A 19,108-nucleotide genomic window follows, 5' to 3' on the forward strand; every position below is an offset into this window, starting at 1 on the left:
TTTATTTACCCTGGGCCAGTAATTCACTACTGGTTCCCTCTCTAGCGGGTACCACACAGGCTAGTTCCATTTATATAACTGCACTGCTAATGATTGCTGCCCCCCCCCCCCCTCCCTCATTGGGGGAGCTCATATTCCCCAAGTAACATGGGGTAACCAATTGTCCCCAGCCAATAGGATCCGTGAAGGTTATAACTAGGGGGCCAAGTGACCCGCTTCCACACCTAATTTGTACGTTTGTAAGATGATTTCTGTTTCTGTTATATTGTTTTGATGGTTCTGTATTCTCCATTTTACTGTGCTATCTAGTCAGATTCCGGCTCTACTTGCCTGTTGAAGTCTTTCCAGACTGCCACTGTTGCATACCCTGCAAACCATAGCTGAGGCCCTCTCCACTGAATGTGAATGTTCCAGACTGGGAATTCAGCATCCGACCCATTATTCTAACTCAAACCTTATTTCCTTCCTTATTTCTCATTCTTGTACTCCATTCTCCATGTCATGGCCTTCACAGCTTGTCCATCACCTGGGCATTCAACAATTTTTTATTTGTTCCAGCAGATTTTCCTGCCCTTCCCACTACTGTCACATCCTCCCGGTTATTTGATTCTTCTACCAGTATCTAACTCCTGCTTTGCCACGCAAAACATTTAAGTGTATGATGCACATGGGGTTTGTCATCCCCTATAACATTACTGGTATTCAAAAATTCATTCCGATGACTCGTGAGAAATAGACTTCTACTGTATGTTTCTCATGTTGGATAATCACAGGCGATGGGTAGAAGTCCAAGGGAGGCAAGGGCTACTCACAAGTGATGGGAATGTCGGAGGGGAAGGTGGTTGAATTGAGAAACGGACTTGTTGGGGCTGCTCGCTTTTTCCCTCTGGGTTGCTGACATCCTACACGGTCTGGTGAAGACTGGTGGGCTGGAGAGAGTGATAAGAGTGTGTTGGACTGCTATTTAAATATGATGGTGAGACCTTCAAACCCCTCAACTGAGGGTGGGCAGATGAATCAGCTGCAGGCCCACCGAAGGGAACCTACTAATTCGGTTCAATCTTGAATAACTATTTCAGTGGTGATGTGACACACATAGCCTATTTCCAGTTAGGAATACAAATTAACTACCCTTTGAATTCCAAAGTTTTTCTTGATTTGGGGAAACTATATGAATAATTTCTATTTCCAATGGAGTTTTATGAACCCCTTTCCCAGAATTGTGAGTTTGTAGCTGCTCTTACAGAGGTAACATTAGACTCCCTGGCACTACCCAGAGGTCCAGAAATGGGTCATTCATTATTCAGATGTTACACCCATCCCTTGAGCTTCTGAGATAAACACAGCCTGGAGACTTCATCAATTCCCTTACGGTAAACAATGTGGTATCCTTGTTTGTGTGATTTTCATGCAAGCTTGTTGGAGTCCAGCTTCCCTTCCCTTGGTCTTCCCTCAGCCTTCCATTCTTCATCTTCATCACCTACTTCCTTGCCTGTCTACTTGACATCATGAGCCCTCGTATACCCCCACTCCTCTCTCAGCCTGCCTTCCACATTGCCCAATTCCATTTGTCAATCAGGTCACCAACAACCCCCCCCCCGCCCCCAACCTCACATTCTTTTTAAAAAATAATATTAGAGTACACAATTATATATATTTTTTTCCAATTAAGGAGCAATTTAGTGTGGCCAATCCACCTAAGCTGCACATCTTTGTGTTGTGGGGGTGAAACCCACGCAGACATGGGGAGAATGTGCAAACTCCACGTGGACAGTGACCCAGGGCTGGGATTCGAACCTGGGTCCTCAGCTCCCCCCACACCCCCAGTTGACCTTCGGAACATTGTTGCGGTGGTTGCATGAGTCCCATAGTACAGTGCAATTCAGATAGACAATGGTGTGTGGCACCAGGAGAGAAAGAGACCAGTGTACACCCCAACCTCATGTGCAATACTGAGCTGAGACAGTGTCACCAAAGAGTCCATGGGTCCAACAGCATGGTGCTGTCCATGAAGATCAGCTCAGCATAGTGATGGAGGCCAGGAACTGTTCTAGGCCGACAGAGTGGTGAACAGTGTATCAGGAGCGGCGCACCACTATGTCAGAAATCTTTCTTGCACTCATCTTAAAGTTGACCTGATTTTCCGTTGGTGTGACGCAAGATTAGAAGGCCTATTGGGACACCGGTGGACGGCTGTTGTGAGCGTTCATGGGATGCAAATGAAAACAAATGGCATTCACGCCACCTGCCAGCAGGATGACTGACCTGCCATTAGCCCTCAATTCCGAGAATTGCAATATAATTTTATGTCAGCAGGTTTCTGACTTATTGGCTCTTGCCAGGTTCTCTGTGCCTGCCCGCCACCAAACCCACCCGATTCCGCCCTGCAGCTTACCACATTTAGAGAGCCAACAGTAGGTAATTGTTAGGCCCACATTTCAAGCAGACAAAATACTGTTCACAACATGAAATGCAGGAAGGGCTCTATCTCAGTTTGGATTTTCCCCAGTTTGGATTGAAAAGCAGTTGGATAATTTAGTGGTCCTCATAGAGACTTGCTGCAGGAAGCAGGAAGCAAAGGCTGCTTCAGAAACTGTGGGATGACAGTTGAAACCGCTGACAACCTAAATCAAGAGTCAAGGCATCCAGAATTATGAGATTGGTAAAGGAAAAGGTGGAGGTCCACCAAGCTAATGGAAGGGCTACATTAAATCTCACATCAGAGGAATGAAATACTAAGAAGTAAGTTATAGAGAGCTGTGGCATACCTTTTCGATTGGTCCCAGGAAAAAAGTGAATGAACTTTCCAGATTTCACAAGATAAGGGAACTCTTGGAGAAGGGAGAGTAAAAAATAGAGCTGAATTTATAGCACAAGTCTTTATAAGTATGGCCTTGTTAATAGTGCTTACTTTGCTCAATTATTTTTAATATACAATAAAATTTGTATTTGTTTAAAAATGTGATAACTTGTGGTGTAGCTTTGTTGGTTCTTTGCTGGATGTTTGGATTTCTTCTTTGAATATTAACTATTCATAACAGGATCATAACAATTGGTTCCATAATGCGCTAATATGCAAACTTAAATAAATTTACACGGTGGTTAAGCAGGAAACAAAATTACGGGGAAAAAAAAACTTTGCCTTGTGGTTAATGTGCTTTTACATGATCTGACTTTTCATTTGTTTTCTTGTTTAAAACTGGTTAAGCCCATTAAAAACAACAACAGAATGGTTTAATTAACTTTAGTAAGGACAGGTACTTCCATAAGAAAGTGAGGACAAGAGTCTCTCACATTACTGTTCAGTTTAAGAATGATACTGACATTGTTTGGTGATTAGGTACCACCTTTGTTGTCATGTTATCGTATTTGATAGAGTAGGTGTACTATTCTTGTTGGATGGCTGATTTATATTACAAGACTTATAGCTAAAGCTATAAATGATTTATTAACATTAACTGTGGGTCAAATATATACAAAACAGATGAATAACAGTATAAACATGTGCAAGCAACCTCTTTCCCCAGGTTCCTCGTTAGTCTGAGGTGACCTGACTCTAACATTCACTTATATACTAATGAGACTTTTAGTGGTCAGTAGGTGAATTACAACACAACCATGATTTCACCACAGTGGGAATGGGAGTAAGTAGTGTCAAATAAAAGCTCTGTTATATTCAACTATCCACAATATTTCATTATGGTCTCAGAAAATAGAGAGTGGTTAAAGTTAAACCTAAAGCCAAAACTGGCAGCAAATGGGTAATGAAATATAATACACTGTCACACTGAAGTTTTAAATGGAAGCGAGTCAGAATTTAATCCACATCATGGATAACAAAATTTGAATGCTTCAGGCTAATTTCTTTTAAACAAATAATACCAAAATTTTTCTGATGTTCACAAAACAAAATAATATCCTGAAGCTGGCTTCATTCACAAGCAACAAAACATGGTCAAATTTGCAGAAACGTATATTACAGTAGAAGTAATGCTGCATGATCCCTTTACTGTTTTTAATGTGGATTTTTGAATCACTTCCACAGTTAATCCAAAGAAAGCAGGAGGCCATTCGGAAAATTAAGTCTGCACTGACCCACTGAAGAAGCACCCTACCCAGGCCCACTTCCCGACCGTACCCTATAACCCCACCTAATGTGCACATTTTTGTGAAACTAAGCTGCGATTTAGCATGGCCAATCTACCTAACCTGCACAATTTTAGACTGTGGGAGGAAACTGGAGCACCTGGAGGAAACACACACAGACACTGGGAGAATGTGCAAACTCCATACAGTCACCTGAGGCCGAATTGAACCCGGGTCCCTGGTGCTGCGAGGCATCAGTGCTAATCGCTGTGCTGCACTTAAGGATGAGATTTGAAAACCTTCTCCAAAGAAATGTCAATTATCTACATTTTAACAAATATCAATGCCCCTTAGAGAAAACACAAGTTCCCTGTGGAATATTACTGTGTAAGAAGTTGTGTATATTCCTTAAATCTCTTCAGACTGAAAATTCTAGTGAATTTAAATAACTTAATAATGAATTATTGGATCATGCTTTTATTTAATTAATGCAAAAAACAAGTGTACTTTAGATTTACAGAAGTGACCAAAGGATTATTTAATGCTAAAATCCACAAGCAATTTGGGGTTTTGCGTGGTTGTCGAAGCAGATTTTAATTGCTATCTGACAGAGTCAGAACAAAGAGAAGAATTCACTGGATCCCTACCATAACTCTGTGTAGCGTTGTTGGAACTTAGATAGGCAGGCAGTGAAGAATAGAAATAGAGCGTAACCTTTATATACTCATAAGCTTTTATTTACATTATATTATTTACAAATTGTGGACCTTTCCAATCCAAGAACCACAAGTTTCCAATTAACATAAATACCCAATTAATGTACAATTAACAGCCTTCCAGAAAATCGGGATCAGAAGAAATGAATGAAGTGAAACTGGGCACAAAATTAGAAATGAATAAATTCAACATGCAAGATTGGAATTGAGCTAAATTAACTAATGATGAAGAATTGATTAATTCAAAGCAACATTAGCGTGAAAACATGGGCAGCACGGTAGCATAGTGGTTAGCACAGTTTCTTCACAGCTCCAGGATCCCAGGTTCGATTCCCGTCCTGGGTCACTGTCTGTGTGGAGTCTGCACATTCTCCCCATGTGTGCATGGGTTTCCTCCGGGTGCTCCGGTTTCCTCCCACAGTCCAAATATGTGCAGGTAAGGTGGATTGGCCATGATAAATTGTCCTTAGTGTCCAAAAAGGTTAGGTGGGGTTACTGGGATAGAGTGGAGGTGTGGGCTTAAGTAGGATGCTCTTTCCCAGGTCAGTGCATACTCAATAGGCCGAATGGCCTCCTCCTGCACTGTAAATTCTATGATTTTATGATTCTATGAAAAAACAATACCAAATAAATGATTGACAGAAAATATGCAAATAGAAGGTTCAAATTGCCACAGGATTCTAAAGCGAAGTGGCTGAAGGTCCAAGGGATAACGGCTGAACTGTAGAAAGCTCCAGCCTATGACCAGAGATTTTAGGTTCTAGGCCAATTGAAGAACAGGTTGACATGGTAAGTGAGTCCGAATCAGTCAATGAGTGACAAGATGTGAAAAATCAAAAAAGGTTGAGTATGAGTGCAAGAAGACTTTGGTGGAGAGTATCAGGCCAAGGAAACTGCAAATGGAAAGTGGGGCCAGGAGGCTGAAGACAACGAAACTGCAAATGAAAAGCGAGGCCAGGAGTCTGAAGAAAAAGGCAGGAAGAATAAAGCTAAGGGAATGGATGACCTAAAAGAACATATTATATTTTCAACATTATTTCAAGTCTAAATAGAAAATAATCATCCATATAATATGAAAACAATCGTGGACGAGGTTGAAGCAACTATTAAACGTATGGAGAATGGAAAAGCTGCAGGAGTGAACGGGATTCCAGTGGAGATTTCAATCCTGGTGGAGAAGAGATCATCCATCATTATTATCAGCTGGGACAGAGAAGAATTTCTTGCTGACCTCAGGGATGTCATCATTACCACCATTTTCAAGAAATTAGACAAAGCGGACTGTGGGAACTACAGGGGAATCTCTCTGCTCTCCATCACCGGGAAGATCATCGCCCAAATCCTTATAGAATCATACATTTACAGTGCAGAAGGCCATTCGGCCCATCGAGTCTGCACCAGCCCTTACAAAGAGTACCCTACTCAAGCCCACGTATCCACCATATCCCTGCAACCCAGTAACCCCCACTTAACCATTTTGGACACTAAGGGCAATTTAGCATGGCCAATACACCTAACCCGCACAGCTGTGGGTGGAAACTGGAGCACCCGGAGGAAACCCACGCAGACATGGGGAGAACATGCAGACTCCGCACAGACAGTGACCCAGCCGGGAATCAAACCTCTGACCCTGGAGCTGTGAAGCAACTGTGTTAACCACTATGCCAACGTGCATATGTGCGAGCCACCTTCTCTCAGTTTCTGAAGAAATTCTTCTGGAAAGCCAGTTTAGCTTCCTGCTAAACCGTGGAACAGCCATAATTTTCACTCCTCAACAACTTCAAGAGGAATCCCAGGAACAACTTCAGCCACTCCACATGACCTTCATCGAGCGGGCCAAGACTTTTAACTCAGTCAATTGGGAAATGTGACTGAAGACTCCGTCAAAAGCTGGCTGTCCAGAAAAATTCATCAGCATCCTTCACAACAAGATGTCGACAACAGTCCTCACTGACGGAAATAAGCCGGAAACCTTTGAGGTCAAGACGGGAGTCAAGCAGGGATGTGTCATGCCCCCACCCATTCTCCATCTTCATTATCCTTCACCTGTCAAGAACAAGCTGGAGTGGACATCGTCTACAGGTTGGATAGAAAACTTTTCAACCTCAACCAGTTGAAATCCAAGAAGAAATCGACACTGATACTGCTCATGGAACTATAGTATGAGGATGACATCGCCATCGCCACTCTCTCAGAAGAAAATCTCCAAACAGTGCTTTTGACATCTTCGCAGAAACATACCAAAGAAATCGACCTCCGCCTCAACCTCGTCTTTTACCAACCCGCCCCAGGGCAAGATCCAGTCTCTCCCTCCCATCAAGATCAGCAGAGAAACGCGACCAAACATGGAACATTTCTCCTACCTGGGTGTCACATTTCAACTAAGGTGTCACATTTCCTCTAAGACTGACATCGATGTAGAGATCCAACATCGTATCCAATCTACGTGCGTCTCCTTCGGAAGTCCAAGGACGAGAGTCTTTGATGACTACGACAATTGTGCTGACATCAAGATCCTCATGTACAAAGCAGTTGTCCTCCCAACTCTTTTATATTGCTCAGAAACCTGGGCTACAAACAGACACCACCTCAAGGCCTTGGAGAGGCAGCATGGTGGCGCAGTGGGTTAGCCCTGCTGCCTCACGGCGCCGAGGTCCCAGGTTCGATCCTGGCTCTGGGTCACTGTCCGTGTGGAGTTTGCACATTCTCCCCGTGTTTGTGTGGGTTTCTCCCCCACAACCCAAAGATGTGCAGGCTAGGTCTATTGGCCATGCTAAAATTGGCCCTTAATTGGAAAAAAATGCATTGTTTACTCGAAATTTATATTTTAAAAAAATCTGTCAAGAGACAGATTCTCCGCATCAGCTGAGATGATAAGCGTACAGCTTCCTTCAAGGAACCAAGAGCACCATCATTGGGGCAATGATCATCGGAAACTAACTCCAATGGGCCGGCCACAAACTCAGAGTCCCGCCCGCCAAAACAAATCCTCTTCACCCAACTCAAGGAAGGCTGTCAAACTAGAGGACAAATGATGTGCTTCAAAGACACCCTGAAGGCTTACCTCAAGAAATAAATGTAACATAGAGTTAATGCCTGGGAATCCCTTGCTCACAAGAGACCTACTTGGAGGAACCTCTTTACTGAAGGGACACAATTCTTCATGGACACCGAACGGCAAGAGGAGACCCGGAAAAGGAGCCTTGGAAAGCAGAGCCAGCGACTGGAGTCCAAGGACTGATGCTACCTCCTGGAAACACATGCTAAGTGTACAGTTGAAGATGAGGTTTGAGGGGTGGGCTCGTCAGCCATGCAATAACCCACAGAATCCATAATCAGTGACAGAGTTTCACAGGTGGACAATCATACTCATTAGTGAGTGATCGCCGAAGAAGACACAAGAGATTATGAGCACAAAATAAATATACCATGGAAATGAAAGGCTGGCAGTTAACTTCGGAATACGAGACAAAAAATAGGAACTATGGGAATATACACCGATTGGCAAGATGTGACAAATGGTTCTCTCTTGGGGATGTCGATTGAGGCGAAAATTTTTCACCAAATATATATATATATAAATGACAGTAGTTCCCAACCTGTGGTACTAGAGTACTGCAGGTGGTCTGTGGGGAAAAAAATGCATACAAGGTACATGTAATTGTATCATAATCGATGTTACATTATTATTCGCAAAGTAATTTGCTTCACAAACATCCCTTGCATAGTATAATCCACAATGTATTTGTGACTGTGCATCATAAACTATTAGAACAGGCTGCATTATTAATACCCGTTGATATACAAATTCGACTCCCATTAGCCGTAGGCTATATAAAAAATGTTCAAATCGGCTTGCATAAGATGTGGTCTGCAAAAGCTTTGGATGACAATCCATGGCCCGCATAAAGGAAACGGCTGGGAACCGCTAACTTAAAAAAAGGAATAAAGAATTTTACACCCATGTTTTCTAGGATTAAGTTATGTAGCAGGAAGCAGACATTAGAAAGAGAGATAATCAGTTTAGATGAGTGGGCAAAACCGTAATAAATGGAAAATGAAATCATATGCTTAGGGTATGAGAAAGATAAATTGGAATATTTTCTTAATGGTGAGAGACTATGAACTTAAAGCTGCTGCACAACATGAAAATAAATCTAAAAGTATAAGGGGGTGTTGATCTTCATGTCTGAGGCACTGGAGTACAAAAGTGAGGAAATTATGGTTCAGTTTTTTGTGACAGCTAGGGAGGGAAGTCGTGAGGTCAGCAATCAATGGAGTCAAGTCTGGGAAAATTTGACACAAAACTGTAACAAAATTCCAACAACACTAAGTGAAATTCTGCAGCGAGGATGTTTTGCAAGATTTTAAAATAATATTTTGATGTATAAATAAAAAGGATGATGGTTCTATGACGTATTTTGTGGCACTTCACTTACAAACGTTCTCCAACCGGATTTCCTTTGATTTTAAAGCAAGCTTTTGGAGGGACGATACTTAAAGTATTCGATTTCTGTTATTTTAAGTGTGCCAAAACATATTTAATTTCTTCAACTTTGCTAAAACAGCATCCTTTGAGTTAACTTACTGGAATAAAGCATTATTTTATTTTCTTTTACATATGGAGAAATGCAGCCTAACCCTTTCTGAACTACAAACACACAGTTGCTCACCTGCTATGAGTTTATGCAATGCACATTTATTTCCATTGACTGCAGCAGCATGAACCTGAGAGCCATTAGCATCGCGCATTGAGCCATTAGGCATCCAGTACTCTGTGCCATTCCTATTTCCGTCAGATCGTGGTAGGATTCCAGCCTGGGTAAAGAAAATGTCAGTCAAATGGTAATGAAATATATTGGGTCACAAATAAAATGCATTTGACAAATAAGGCCTTCAAATTCAAACTTAACAGTACTAAGAACTTTCTGGGCTTCTGCATGTGGAAGAAAAATATGAAGAAAATGTAATGGGATTAGTGATAACTCTTAATATTTGATTACAACAAGTGTGCAGAGGGGTAGCGAACTATTTTTGTTTTAATATACATTTTTTAAAACTTCCGGTGACGTTACGTAGGGGGAAGATATGCACAATGTGGTTCTTAATAGGGTACTGTTCTTTTAGTCCTTTTCGCTTAGTTTCAGGGGTATTTTCATTGAAAAACCCACTTGTTTCATGGAATAAGGTACCTACCTACGTTGGTGAAAGGCCTAGAAAACCCAGGGGGAAAAGGTCTGAACGGAGAAGTTCATCAACTGAATAAGGCCTCTGGGGCTCGTCGGTGGAAAAGATGGCGGAGGCAACCTCTGTGACTCCAGCCACTCAACTAACAGCCGGGATGCTTACGAGCACTTTGGCTGCAGAATTTGACAAACACGAGCGGGTTGTGTGGGGGGACCTTCGCAAATTGATGCAAGAGACCTGGGCTCCCATTCGTTTGGAATTGGAGAGGACCGACAAAACGGTAAAGGCGCATGGTGACAATACAAGGTATGGAGGTGGTCCTGTCGAGGCATAGCAACCAGTGTGCTTCTCTGCAAATGTCTCTGATGGCCAAGGTAAACAAATCACTGAAGGCCAAAGTGAATGATGTGGAGAACTGTTCCAGGAGACAAAATATCCAAATTGTGGGGCTGCCAGAGGGGATGGAAGGCCCAATTCCCACAGAATATTTTGCAAAGATGTTTGGGAAGATGGTGAGGAGGGGACACTCGCATCCCCTCCTGAGCTGGACCGTGCCCTCAGCTCAGACAGAAGCCTCATCCCGGTGAACCACTGTGAGCAGTATTCGTGAAGTTTCACATTTTCCAAGAAAAAGAGTGGGTCTGCAGATGGGCAAGGGAGCTACAAATGGGAAGGCCCGCCATCAGGTTTTATCAGGATGTGAAAGCGGAGCTGGCAAAGAGACGGGTGGCATTCAACAAGACCGAAGCCGACCAGTAAAAAAGCGGAGTTCAGTTTGGAATGGTGTACACGGCATGGCTAAGAGTGGCTTTTGATGGAAAAGACTATTTTTTTGATGCACTGGGGGAGGCAGGTCCTTTGGAAAGAAGCATGGGCTGGGCGTGGGGGTGACTGAAGTTTTTGAATTTTTTTGGATATGGGGGATGGGTACATTGATATGTGGAATCTTTGGGGTTCCTTGTACATGTTTGCATTTTACAGTGATCGGGGGGAGATAATTTCCTACACAGTGCACATGGAAAAGACAGCGAGGGCGGAGCAGCAGAGGCTGGTGGACTCCATTCTTGAGGTGGACCATTAGTACTCACTTGCCCCAACCCTGGAGTTGTTGGAAAAAGTAGGAAAAAGCTGCAGACACAATTTGAACTGTTATCTACAGATAAGGCAGTGGACCAGCATCAATCTAGGGATGTATTTTACGAACGCGGGGAGAAGGCCAGTCACCTCTTAGCTGAGAAGTCGAGACGGCAGGTGGCTTCCCAGGAGGTTGTACAGGTATAGGTCTCGAGTGGCAGCCTGGTTTGCGGGTCTCAGATTAATGCGGCTTTAGAAGCATTTAATCGGGATCTCCATAGATCGAAGCCCCTGGCGGAGAGTTCAGACATGACGGAATTTTTGGATGGAATATCCATCCCAGTGATGAATAGGGGGAGGTGGGAAGAGTTGGAATCCTCGTTGGGCCCAGAGGAAATGAAGAAATGGGTTGACGCAGACGGTAAAGTTCCTGGCTGTGATGGCTTCCCCATTGAGTTTTATAAGAGTTTTGAGGAATAATTGGTCCCTCTAATTTTAGCTACGTTAAGCCACTCTTTGTCCTAGGTTTCGTTGCCCAGACCTCTATTTCCTGGATCCTTAAGGACCCGACGGAACATGGGTCACACTGACCTATTATTTTGCTTTTAAATGGAGACGCCAAGATACTTGCAAAAGTGCTAGCACGTGGTTGAGGCCCCGCCTCCCAGAAGGGATTTCGGAAGACCAGACAGGCTTCGTCAAGGGTCGGCAATTGTCAGCCCATACGCGGCGTCTATTAAATGTTGTCCTCTCCCCTTCCTCGGTGCCTGAACCGGAGGTATTGTCTCCTAAGATGCTGAAGAGGCGTTTGATAGGATGGAGTGGGGATATCTTTGAGATTCTTGGGAGGTTTGGATTTGGAGAAAAGTTTATATCCTGGATGTGTTTACTCTATAGGGCCCCGGCACAAATGCTTTGAATTTGGGCTACTTTCCGCTGAATAGGGGCATGAGGAAGGGATATGCATTGTCTCCGCATCAGTTTGCTCTGGCATTAGAACCGCTTGCCATAGTGCAAGAATGGCCTGCGACTGGGCCTCGCTTCATAAATTATACAAGTGTGGTTAAGGGGGTCAAATCTGACTTACAGAGGTTGGATAACCTCCCACTGTCCTTGGCAGGCTGGGTCAAGGCTATTAAGACAAATGTGCTTGCGAGATCTTTATTTCTTTTTCAATGTCTCTCCACTTTTCTCCCCAAGTGCTTCTTTGTCAAAAGTAATAAATTAGTGTCCTCATTTATCTTGGGCAAGACCCCAAGGGTCCGCAGAGCATTCCTCCCGAGAGATGGGCAATCAGGAGGCTTGGCTTAACCCAATTGATTATTTTAGTGTTGGGCAGCCAATAACAAAACTGCGGTGGTTTTGTGATCTGGGTTCCATATGGGGATAAAAGGAGGAGAGTTCCCGTCAGGGTTCTGGCCTTGGTGCATTCGTAACCACATAGCTGCCGATCTCTCCATTAAGAGAGTTTCCTCGAATCCAGTAGTGGTGTCCACCCCGAGAATCTGGAAGCAGTTCAGTCAGTATTTTAAACTTAGTTCCATATCTTTGCTGGCCTCTAATTGCAATGATTTGCACTTTTTGCCAGTGGGTTTGGACTCGATGTTTAGGTCACGGGAGAGGAAGGTATGGAGACTGGTTCACGGAGGGAAGGTTTGTCAGCTTTAAAAGGAGCTGGCGGAGAAATTTCAATTCGTTAATTCAAATATTCTGGATGATGTGGTATGGAACGAGACTCTTCACAGAGTCAACTCCAAGTCCTCATATCCTCGGCTTAGTCTCCTCTAATTCAAGGTGGTGCACAGGGCTCATTTGAGCAAGGCGAGGATGAGAGGACTCTTCTCTGGGGTGGAGGACAGGTGTGAATAATGTTCTCGGGTCGGCTAACCAAATATTTACGAAGGCCTGTAGAGATAAGCCTGGGAACTACAGGCCGGTTAGCCTTACTTCTGCAGTGGGTAAGTTATTAGAAAGTATTCTGAGGGACAGGAGCTACAGGCATTTAGACAGGCAAGAGCTAATTAGGGAAAGTCAGCATGGCTTTGTAAGGGGAAAGTGATATCTCACGAATTCGATTGAGTTTTTTGAAGGGGCAACCAAGAAGGCAGATGAGGGCAGAGCAGTCGACGTTGTCTACATGGACTTTAACAAGGCCTTTGACAAAGTACCGCATGGTAGGTTGTTGCAAAAGGTTAAATCTCACGGGATCCAGGGTGAGGTAGCCAATTGGACACAAAATTGGCTTGGCGACCGAGGCCAAAGGGTGATTATAGAGGGTTGTTTTTCAAACTGGAGGCATGACCAGCGGTGGGTCCACTGTTATTTGTTATATATATTAAATGATTTGGATAAGAATGTTAGGAGGCATGGTTACGAAGTTTGCAGATGACACCAAGATTCGTGGCATAGTGGATAGTGAAGAATGTTATATAAGGTTGCAGTAGGATCTTGACCAATTAGGCCAGTGAATGGCAGATGGAGTTTAATTTGGATAAATGTGAGGTGATGCATTTTGGTAGGTCACATCAGGGCAGGACCTACTCGGTTAATGGTAGGGAGTTGGGGAGAGTTACAGAACAAAGAGATCTCAGGGTACAGTTCCATAGCTCCTTGAAGGTAGAGTCGCAAGTGGACAGGGTGGTAAAGAAGGATATCAGCATGCTAGGTTTTATCGGTCAGAATATTAACTACAGCTGGAACGTCTTGTTGAAGTTGTACAAGACATTGGTAAGACTACACATGGAATACTGTGTTCAGTTCTGGTCATCCTATTATAGGAAGGATATGATGTGGTGATGCCAGCGTTGGACTGGGGTGAGCACAGTAAGAAGTCTTACAACACCCAGGTTAAAGTCCAACATGTTTGTTTCAAATACTAGCTGTCGGAGCACTGCTCCTTCCTCAGGAAGGATATGGGAAGGATATTGTTAAACTAGAAAGAGTGCAGAAGAGATTTACACAGATGCTACCAAGACTGGATTGTCTGTGTTATAAGGAAAGGCTGGATAGGCTGGGACTTTTTCCCCTGGAGCGTAGGGGACTTGGGGGTGATCTTATAGAGGTCTATAAAATAATGAGGAGCATAGATAAGGTAGATAGTCAACTTCTTTTCCCAAAGGTAGAGGAGTCTAGTACTAGAGGACATAAGGTGAGAGATGCAAAAGAGACCAGAGGAGAATGTTTTTCACAGAGTGGGTGGTGAGCATCTGGAACGTGTTGCTAGAGGTGACAATATTGAGTTCTTTACCTGTCAGTCTGGCCTCAATAAAACTCGAGGGGGATTTGTAGGTATAGTATTATTTATTTTTAACCAACTTGCAAGGCTGATCCACTCCACAGAGATTCAGAACACAGGTAGTCTTCTGAAGCCCCAGAACCGAGTGAAATCGGAGACAAAGAAATCTCTGCAAATATCATTCAAAAGGCATCAAGTTTCACATACAAGATCCCCATAGGTCATCCTATACACCTCCTGACCTGGCCATATATCCTGATTGGCTCACTTCGCATTCCTCAACCCTGGGCCTCTTGTTACCCAGCATCCTTTTCCCCATCCTCCACGAGGCTCCCCTCCCCCCCTTCCTGGCCATACTTTCTGAATCCCTTTGTCCTTTGTTTGTGAGCTCACTACTATCAGACTGGCTCACATCTACATTATTCTAACTAATAATCCTATTTTATATCACATTTGTTTGTTCAATTCCTCAGAGGCAGTGGTTGTGGCATGTACAATTTTTTCCTTTAAAAAAGTTAGACAGTTAAATGAGCAGGGATATGGGCCAAATGCAGGCACGTGGGATGAGCTTAGTGATAGAAACTGGGCAGCATGGACAAGCTGGGCCGAAGGGCCTGTTTCCATGTTATAAACTCTTATATGTTCTGGTCTTATCTTTCAGTTTAAAATTTTTTTTTTTTTATAAAGAGTACCCAATGATTTTTTTTCCAATTAAGGGGCAATTTAGCGTGGCCAATCCACCTAACCTGCACATCTTTGGGTTGTGGGGGTGAGACCCACGCAGGCATGGGGAGATTGTGCAAACTCCACACGGACAGTGACCCGGGTCCTCAGTACCCCAGTCCCAGTGCTAACCACTGCGCCACATGCCGCCCCCCACTTTCAGTTTTTGACTGCTGTGGACTACAGACAGGGGAAAGAAGTGTTTTGGCCTCTCTTTATTTTCATTTAAAAAACTGTTTTAGAAGTAAACAGGTTGTGGCTACCGGCTTTGGTAACTTAAAAGATATATTCAGGGAAAGCCAGTCTCATTCAAGTGAGAATACAGTGTGCTGGGCTACGCCCTTGAAAAAGGGTTTTTGGTCTATGGGATTTTGATTTGGAACAGTTAAGGGGGAATTCATAAGTGTTATACATAGATTATTGTAGCTGTGGGGTGTCTTTAGGTTTCTAAGTGATAGAAATTCTTGCTGTGTGTTTATACATATGTTAACTAAGTTCTTAGAATAAAGCTTGCTTTGATTAAAGTGTCTAGGAAGACTGTTGAATCACACCTGAAGGGAAGATGCTTGTGGTCATCCTAGCCAAATTCAACATGGTTTATATAGGTTGTATGTAGGTCAGGTGGACTTCATAACATACTTAGGAGTTCTAAACCCTGGCCCATAACAATTCTGAATTCTCCCTCAAGAGTACCAGAACAGCGCCGGAGTGTGGCGACTAGGGAATTTTCACAGTAGTTTCACTGCAATGTTAGTGTAAGCCTACTTGTGACACTAATAAAAGATTATCTTGCAATGAAGCTCAACATATTTGCCTTCTTAGTTACTTGCTGGACCTGCCTCACCACTTTCATTGGCTAGTGTACAAGGACACCCAGTTCCCTTTGTACATCCACACTTCCCAATATATCACTATTTAAATAATACTCTTCCTTTGTTTTTCACACCAGAGGGCATAACTTCATAGTTGACCGGATTGTAGTCCATCTGCCATATGTTTGTCCACCCAGTGACCAAATTACCTGAAGCTCTCCTTGCATCCTTCTCACAACGTTGGCCAGTTTTGTGCCATCAGCAAACTTGGAAATGTTACATTTGGTTCCCTCATCCAAGTCATTTATCTTTTAAAATAAATTTAGAGTACCCAATTATTTTTTTTCCCAATTAAGGGGCAATTTAATGTGGCCAATCCACCTAACCTGCACATCTTTGAGTTGTGGGCGTGAAACTTACACAGACAAGGGGAGAATGTGTAAACTCCACACTGACAGTGACCCAGGGCCGGGATCGAACCCGGATCCTCAGTGTCGTAGGCAGCAATGCTAACCACTATTCCACTGTTCTGCTCTTCCAAGTCATTTATATAATCATTAACAGATTATATCAGGTGACATAGTGCTGTGAGGCAGTGGTTAGCATTGCTGCCTCACAGCACTGAGGACCCATGTTCAATCCTGGCCCTGGGTCACTGTCCGTGTAGAGTGTGTACATTTTCCCCGTGTCTACGTGGGTCTCACTCCGCACAATCCAAAGATGTGCCTAGTAGATGGACTGGCCATGCTAAATTGCCCCTTTACTGGGAAAAAAAATTAATTGGCATAATGGTAGTCACTAGACTACTAAACCAGAGATCCAGAGTAATCCAGGTTCGAATCCCACCACTGCAGATGGTGAAATTTGATTTCAATAAAAATCTGGCATTAAAAGTCTAATGATGACCATGAAATCTGTGTCAATTGTGGTAAAAACCCATCTGGGTTCACTAATGCCCTTTAGGGAAGGAAATCTGCCGTCCTTACCTGGTCCGGCCTACATGCAACTCCAGATCTACAGTAATGTGGTTGACTCTGAACTGCATCCTCAAGGGAACTTCGGGACGAGGAATAAATTCTGGCCCAGCGTGGCCTCCCGATGTCCCAAGAACGAATAAAACAAAAGCTGGGGCCCCAAGTACTAACCCTGTGGTACTTCCTGCCTGGTCACTTCCTATCACTCGGAAAAAGACACATTTATTCCCACTCTCTGTTTCCTGTCCGTCATCAATTCTCGATCCATGCCATTACATTACCTCCTATCCCATGTGCTTTAATTTTACCCACTAATCTCCTATGAGAGAACTTCTGAAAATCTTACTGAAAGTCCAAATACTCCACATCCGCTGGTTCCCCCTAATCTATTCTATTAGTTATATCCTCAAAAAACTCCAGTAGATTTGTTAAGCATGATTTGCCTTTCAAAATCACTGACCTTGTCCAATCCCATTAATGATTTCCAAATATTCTGTTATCAAGTCTTTTATAATAGACTCCAGCATCTTTCCCAATACTGATGTCAGTCTAACTGATTTGTATTTCTCACTTTTTTTCTCTCCCTCCCTTTTAAAATAGTGGGGTTGCCTTTGCCAGCCTCCGATCCGTAGGAACTGCTCCAGAGTCTACAGAATTTTGGAAAACGACCATGCAATCTTTCCAAGGCCACTCCCTTTACTACTCTGCCTCTGGTGATTTGTCAGCCTTTAGCCCCATTAATTTCCCCAGCATCATATTCTTACTAATACCGACTTCCTTTAATTCCACCCTCTCACAAGACCCTTAGTTTCCTAATATTTCCAGGTGGTTAGCACTCTGCCTCACAGTGCCAGGGTCCCAGGTTCAATTCCAGCCTTGGGTGACTGTTTGTGTGGAGTTTGCACATTCTCCTTGTGTCTGCATAAGTTTCCTCTGGTGCTCTGGTTTCCTCCTGTGGACCAAAGATGTGCAAGGTAGGTGGATTTGGCCATGCTAAATTGCACTATTGTGTCCAACGTGTTCGGTGGAGTTACAGGGATAGACCGAAGGAGGATTCTCTTCAGAGGGCTGGTGCAGACTCGATGGGCTGAATTGCCTCCTTCTGCACTACAAGGATTCTACGATTATGTATGCCCTCTTTTGACAAGATTCGCCGTTATGTGTTCAATTCTTCTGCCATTTCTTTGTCGCCCACTATAATTTCCCCGACTTGTGACAGTAAGGGACCTACATTTGTCCTTATTAGTTTATTTCTCTTCAGATATCAAAGCTTTTATCATCAATTTCTATGCTCTCTGCAATTTTACTCTCATACTCTATTTTCCCTCTCTTGGATCAAATATATGTCCTGTTTTGCTTAACTCTAAAATGTTCTCAATCCTCTGGCTTGATACTTTTTCTGGCAATGTCGTATGTCTCCTCTTTGAATGTAATATCATCCCCAATTTCTTTTGTAAGCCATGGCTAAGCCACTTTCTCTTTTATTTTTGCAACAGACAAGAATGAACAATTTTTGTAATTCATGTACGCATTATTTAAGTATGAATCATTGCCTATCCACAACCAACCCCTTTAGTAAGGTTCCCAAATCTATCCTTGCCAATTTATGCCTCACAAACTCATAGTCCCCTTTATTTAGATTAAGGGCCCTAGTCTCAGATTAAACTACTTCACGCTCCATCTCACTGAAGAATTATATCATATTATGGTTGCTCTTCCTCAAGGGACTCCGCACAAGATTGTTAATCAATCCTGTCATTGCACTGTACCCAGTCTGGAATACCCTGTTCTCTGGTTGGTTCCTCAACTTATTGATCTACAAAACCATCATGTAGAGGCTCCAGGACCTCCTCCTTGCTAGGTTGGTTTGTCCAATCCATATTTAAATTAAAGTTACCCACAATTACCCTGATTGCGTGCATCTCATTTTTCTTGTTTAATACCTTTCCTTATATCGCCACTACTGTTTTGAGGCCTACAGACAAGCCCCAAAACGTTTTCTGCCCCTTGGTGTTCCTCATCTCCACCCCTACAGATTCTACATCATGGTTTTCGAAGCCAATATCTTTCCTCACTATTGCATTGATTTTCTCTTTTACTAACAATGTTCTCCACCTCCTTTCCATTTCTGTCTGTCCTTTCTAAATAAGGAATACCCCTGGATGTTCAGTTCTCATACTTGGTCTCTGTGATTGCAACTATGTTATAAACAGTTATATCAATTTGCACTGTTAATTCATCTACCTTATTGTGAATGCTCCGTGCATTAAGACACAACACCTTTTTAACCTGGTTAGTCAT

The 19,108-nt window shown here is 43.2% G+C and overlaps 1 protein-coding gene across 14 annotated transcripts in view; it reads right to left on the bottom strand.

Moving 5' to 3' along the window:
• The window catches only part of invs (inversin), a 433,677-nt gene that overhangs the window by 338,003 nt on the left and 76,566 nt on the right, over positions 1–19,108 (bottom strand). For 12 of the 14 annotated variants that reach the window (XM_038797635.1, XM_038797627.1, XM_038797629.1 and 9 more), the window contains 2 exons: positions 9,476–9,620; positions 2,769–2,831 (listed from right to left, as the gene is read on the bottom strand). In XM_038797635.1, the coding sequence (XP_038653563.1) occupies positions 2,769–2,831; positions 9,476–9,620 (208 nt within the window). The remainder of the gene's footprint in view (positions 1–2,768; positions 2,832–9,475; positions 9,621–19,108) is intronic. The other 2 variants (XM_038797640.1, XM_038797641.1) reach the window with 1 other exon arrangement.

This window comes from Scyliorhinus canicula, chromosome 5 (assembly GCF_902713615.1).
Source record: "Scyliorhinus canicula chromosome 5, sScyCan1.1, whole genome shotgun sequence".
NCBI classification, from domain to species: domain Eukaryota; kingdom Metazoa; phylum Chordata; class Chondrichthyes; order Carcharhiniformes; family Scyliorhinidae; genus Scyliorhinus; species Scyliorhinus canicula.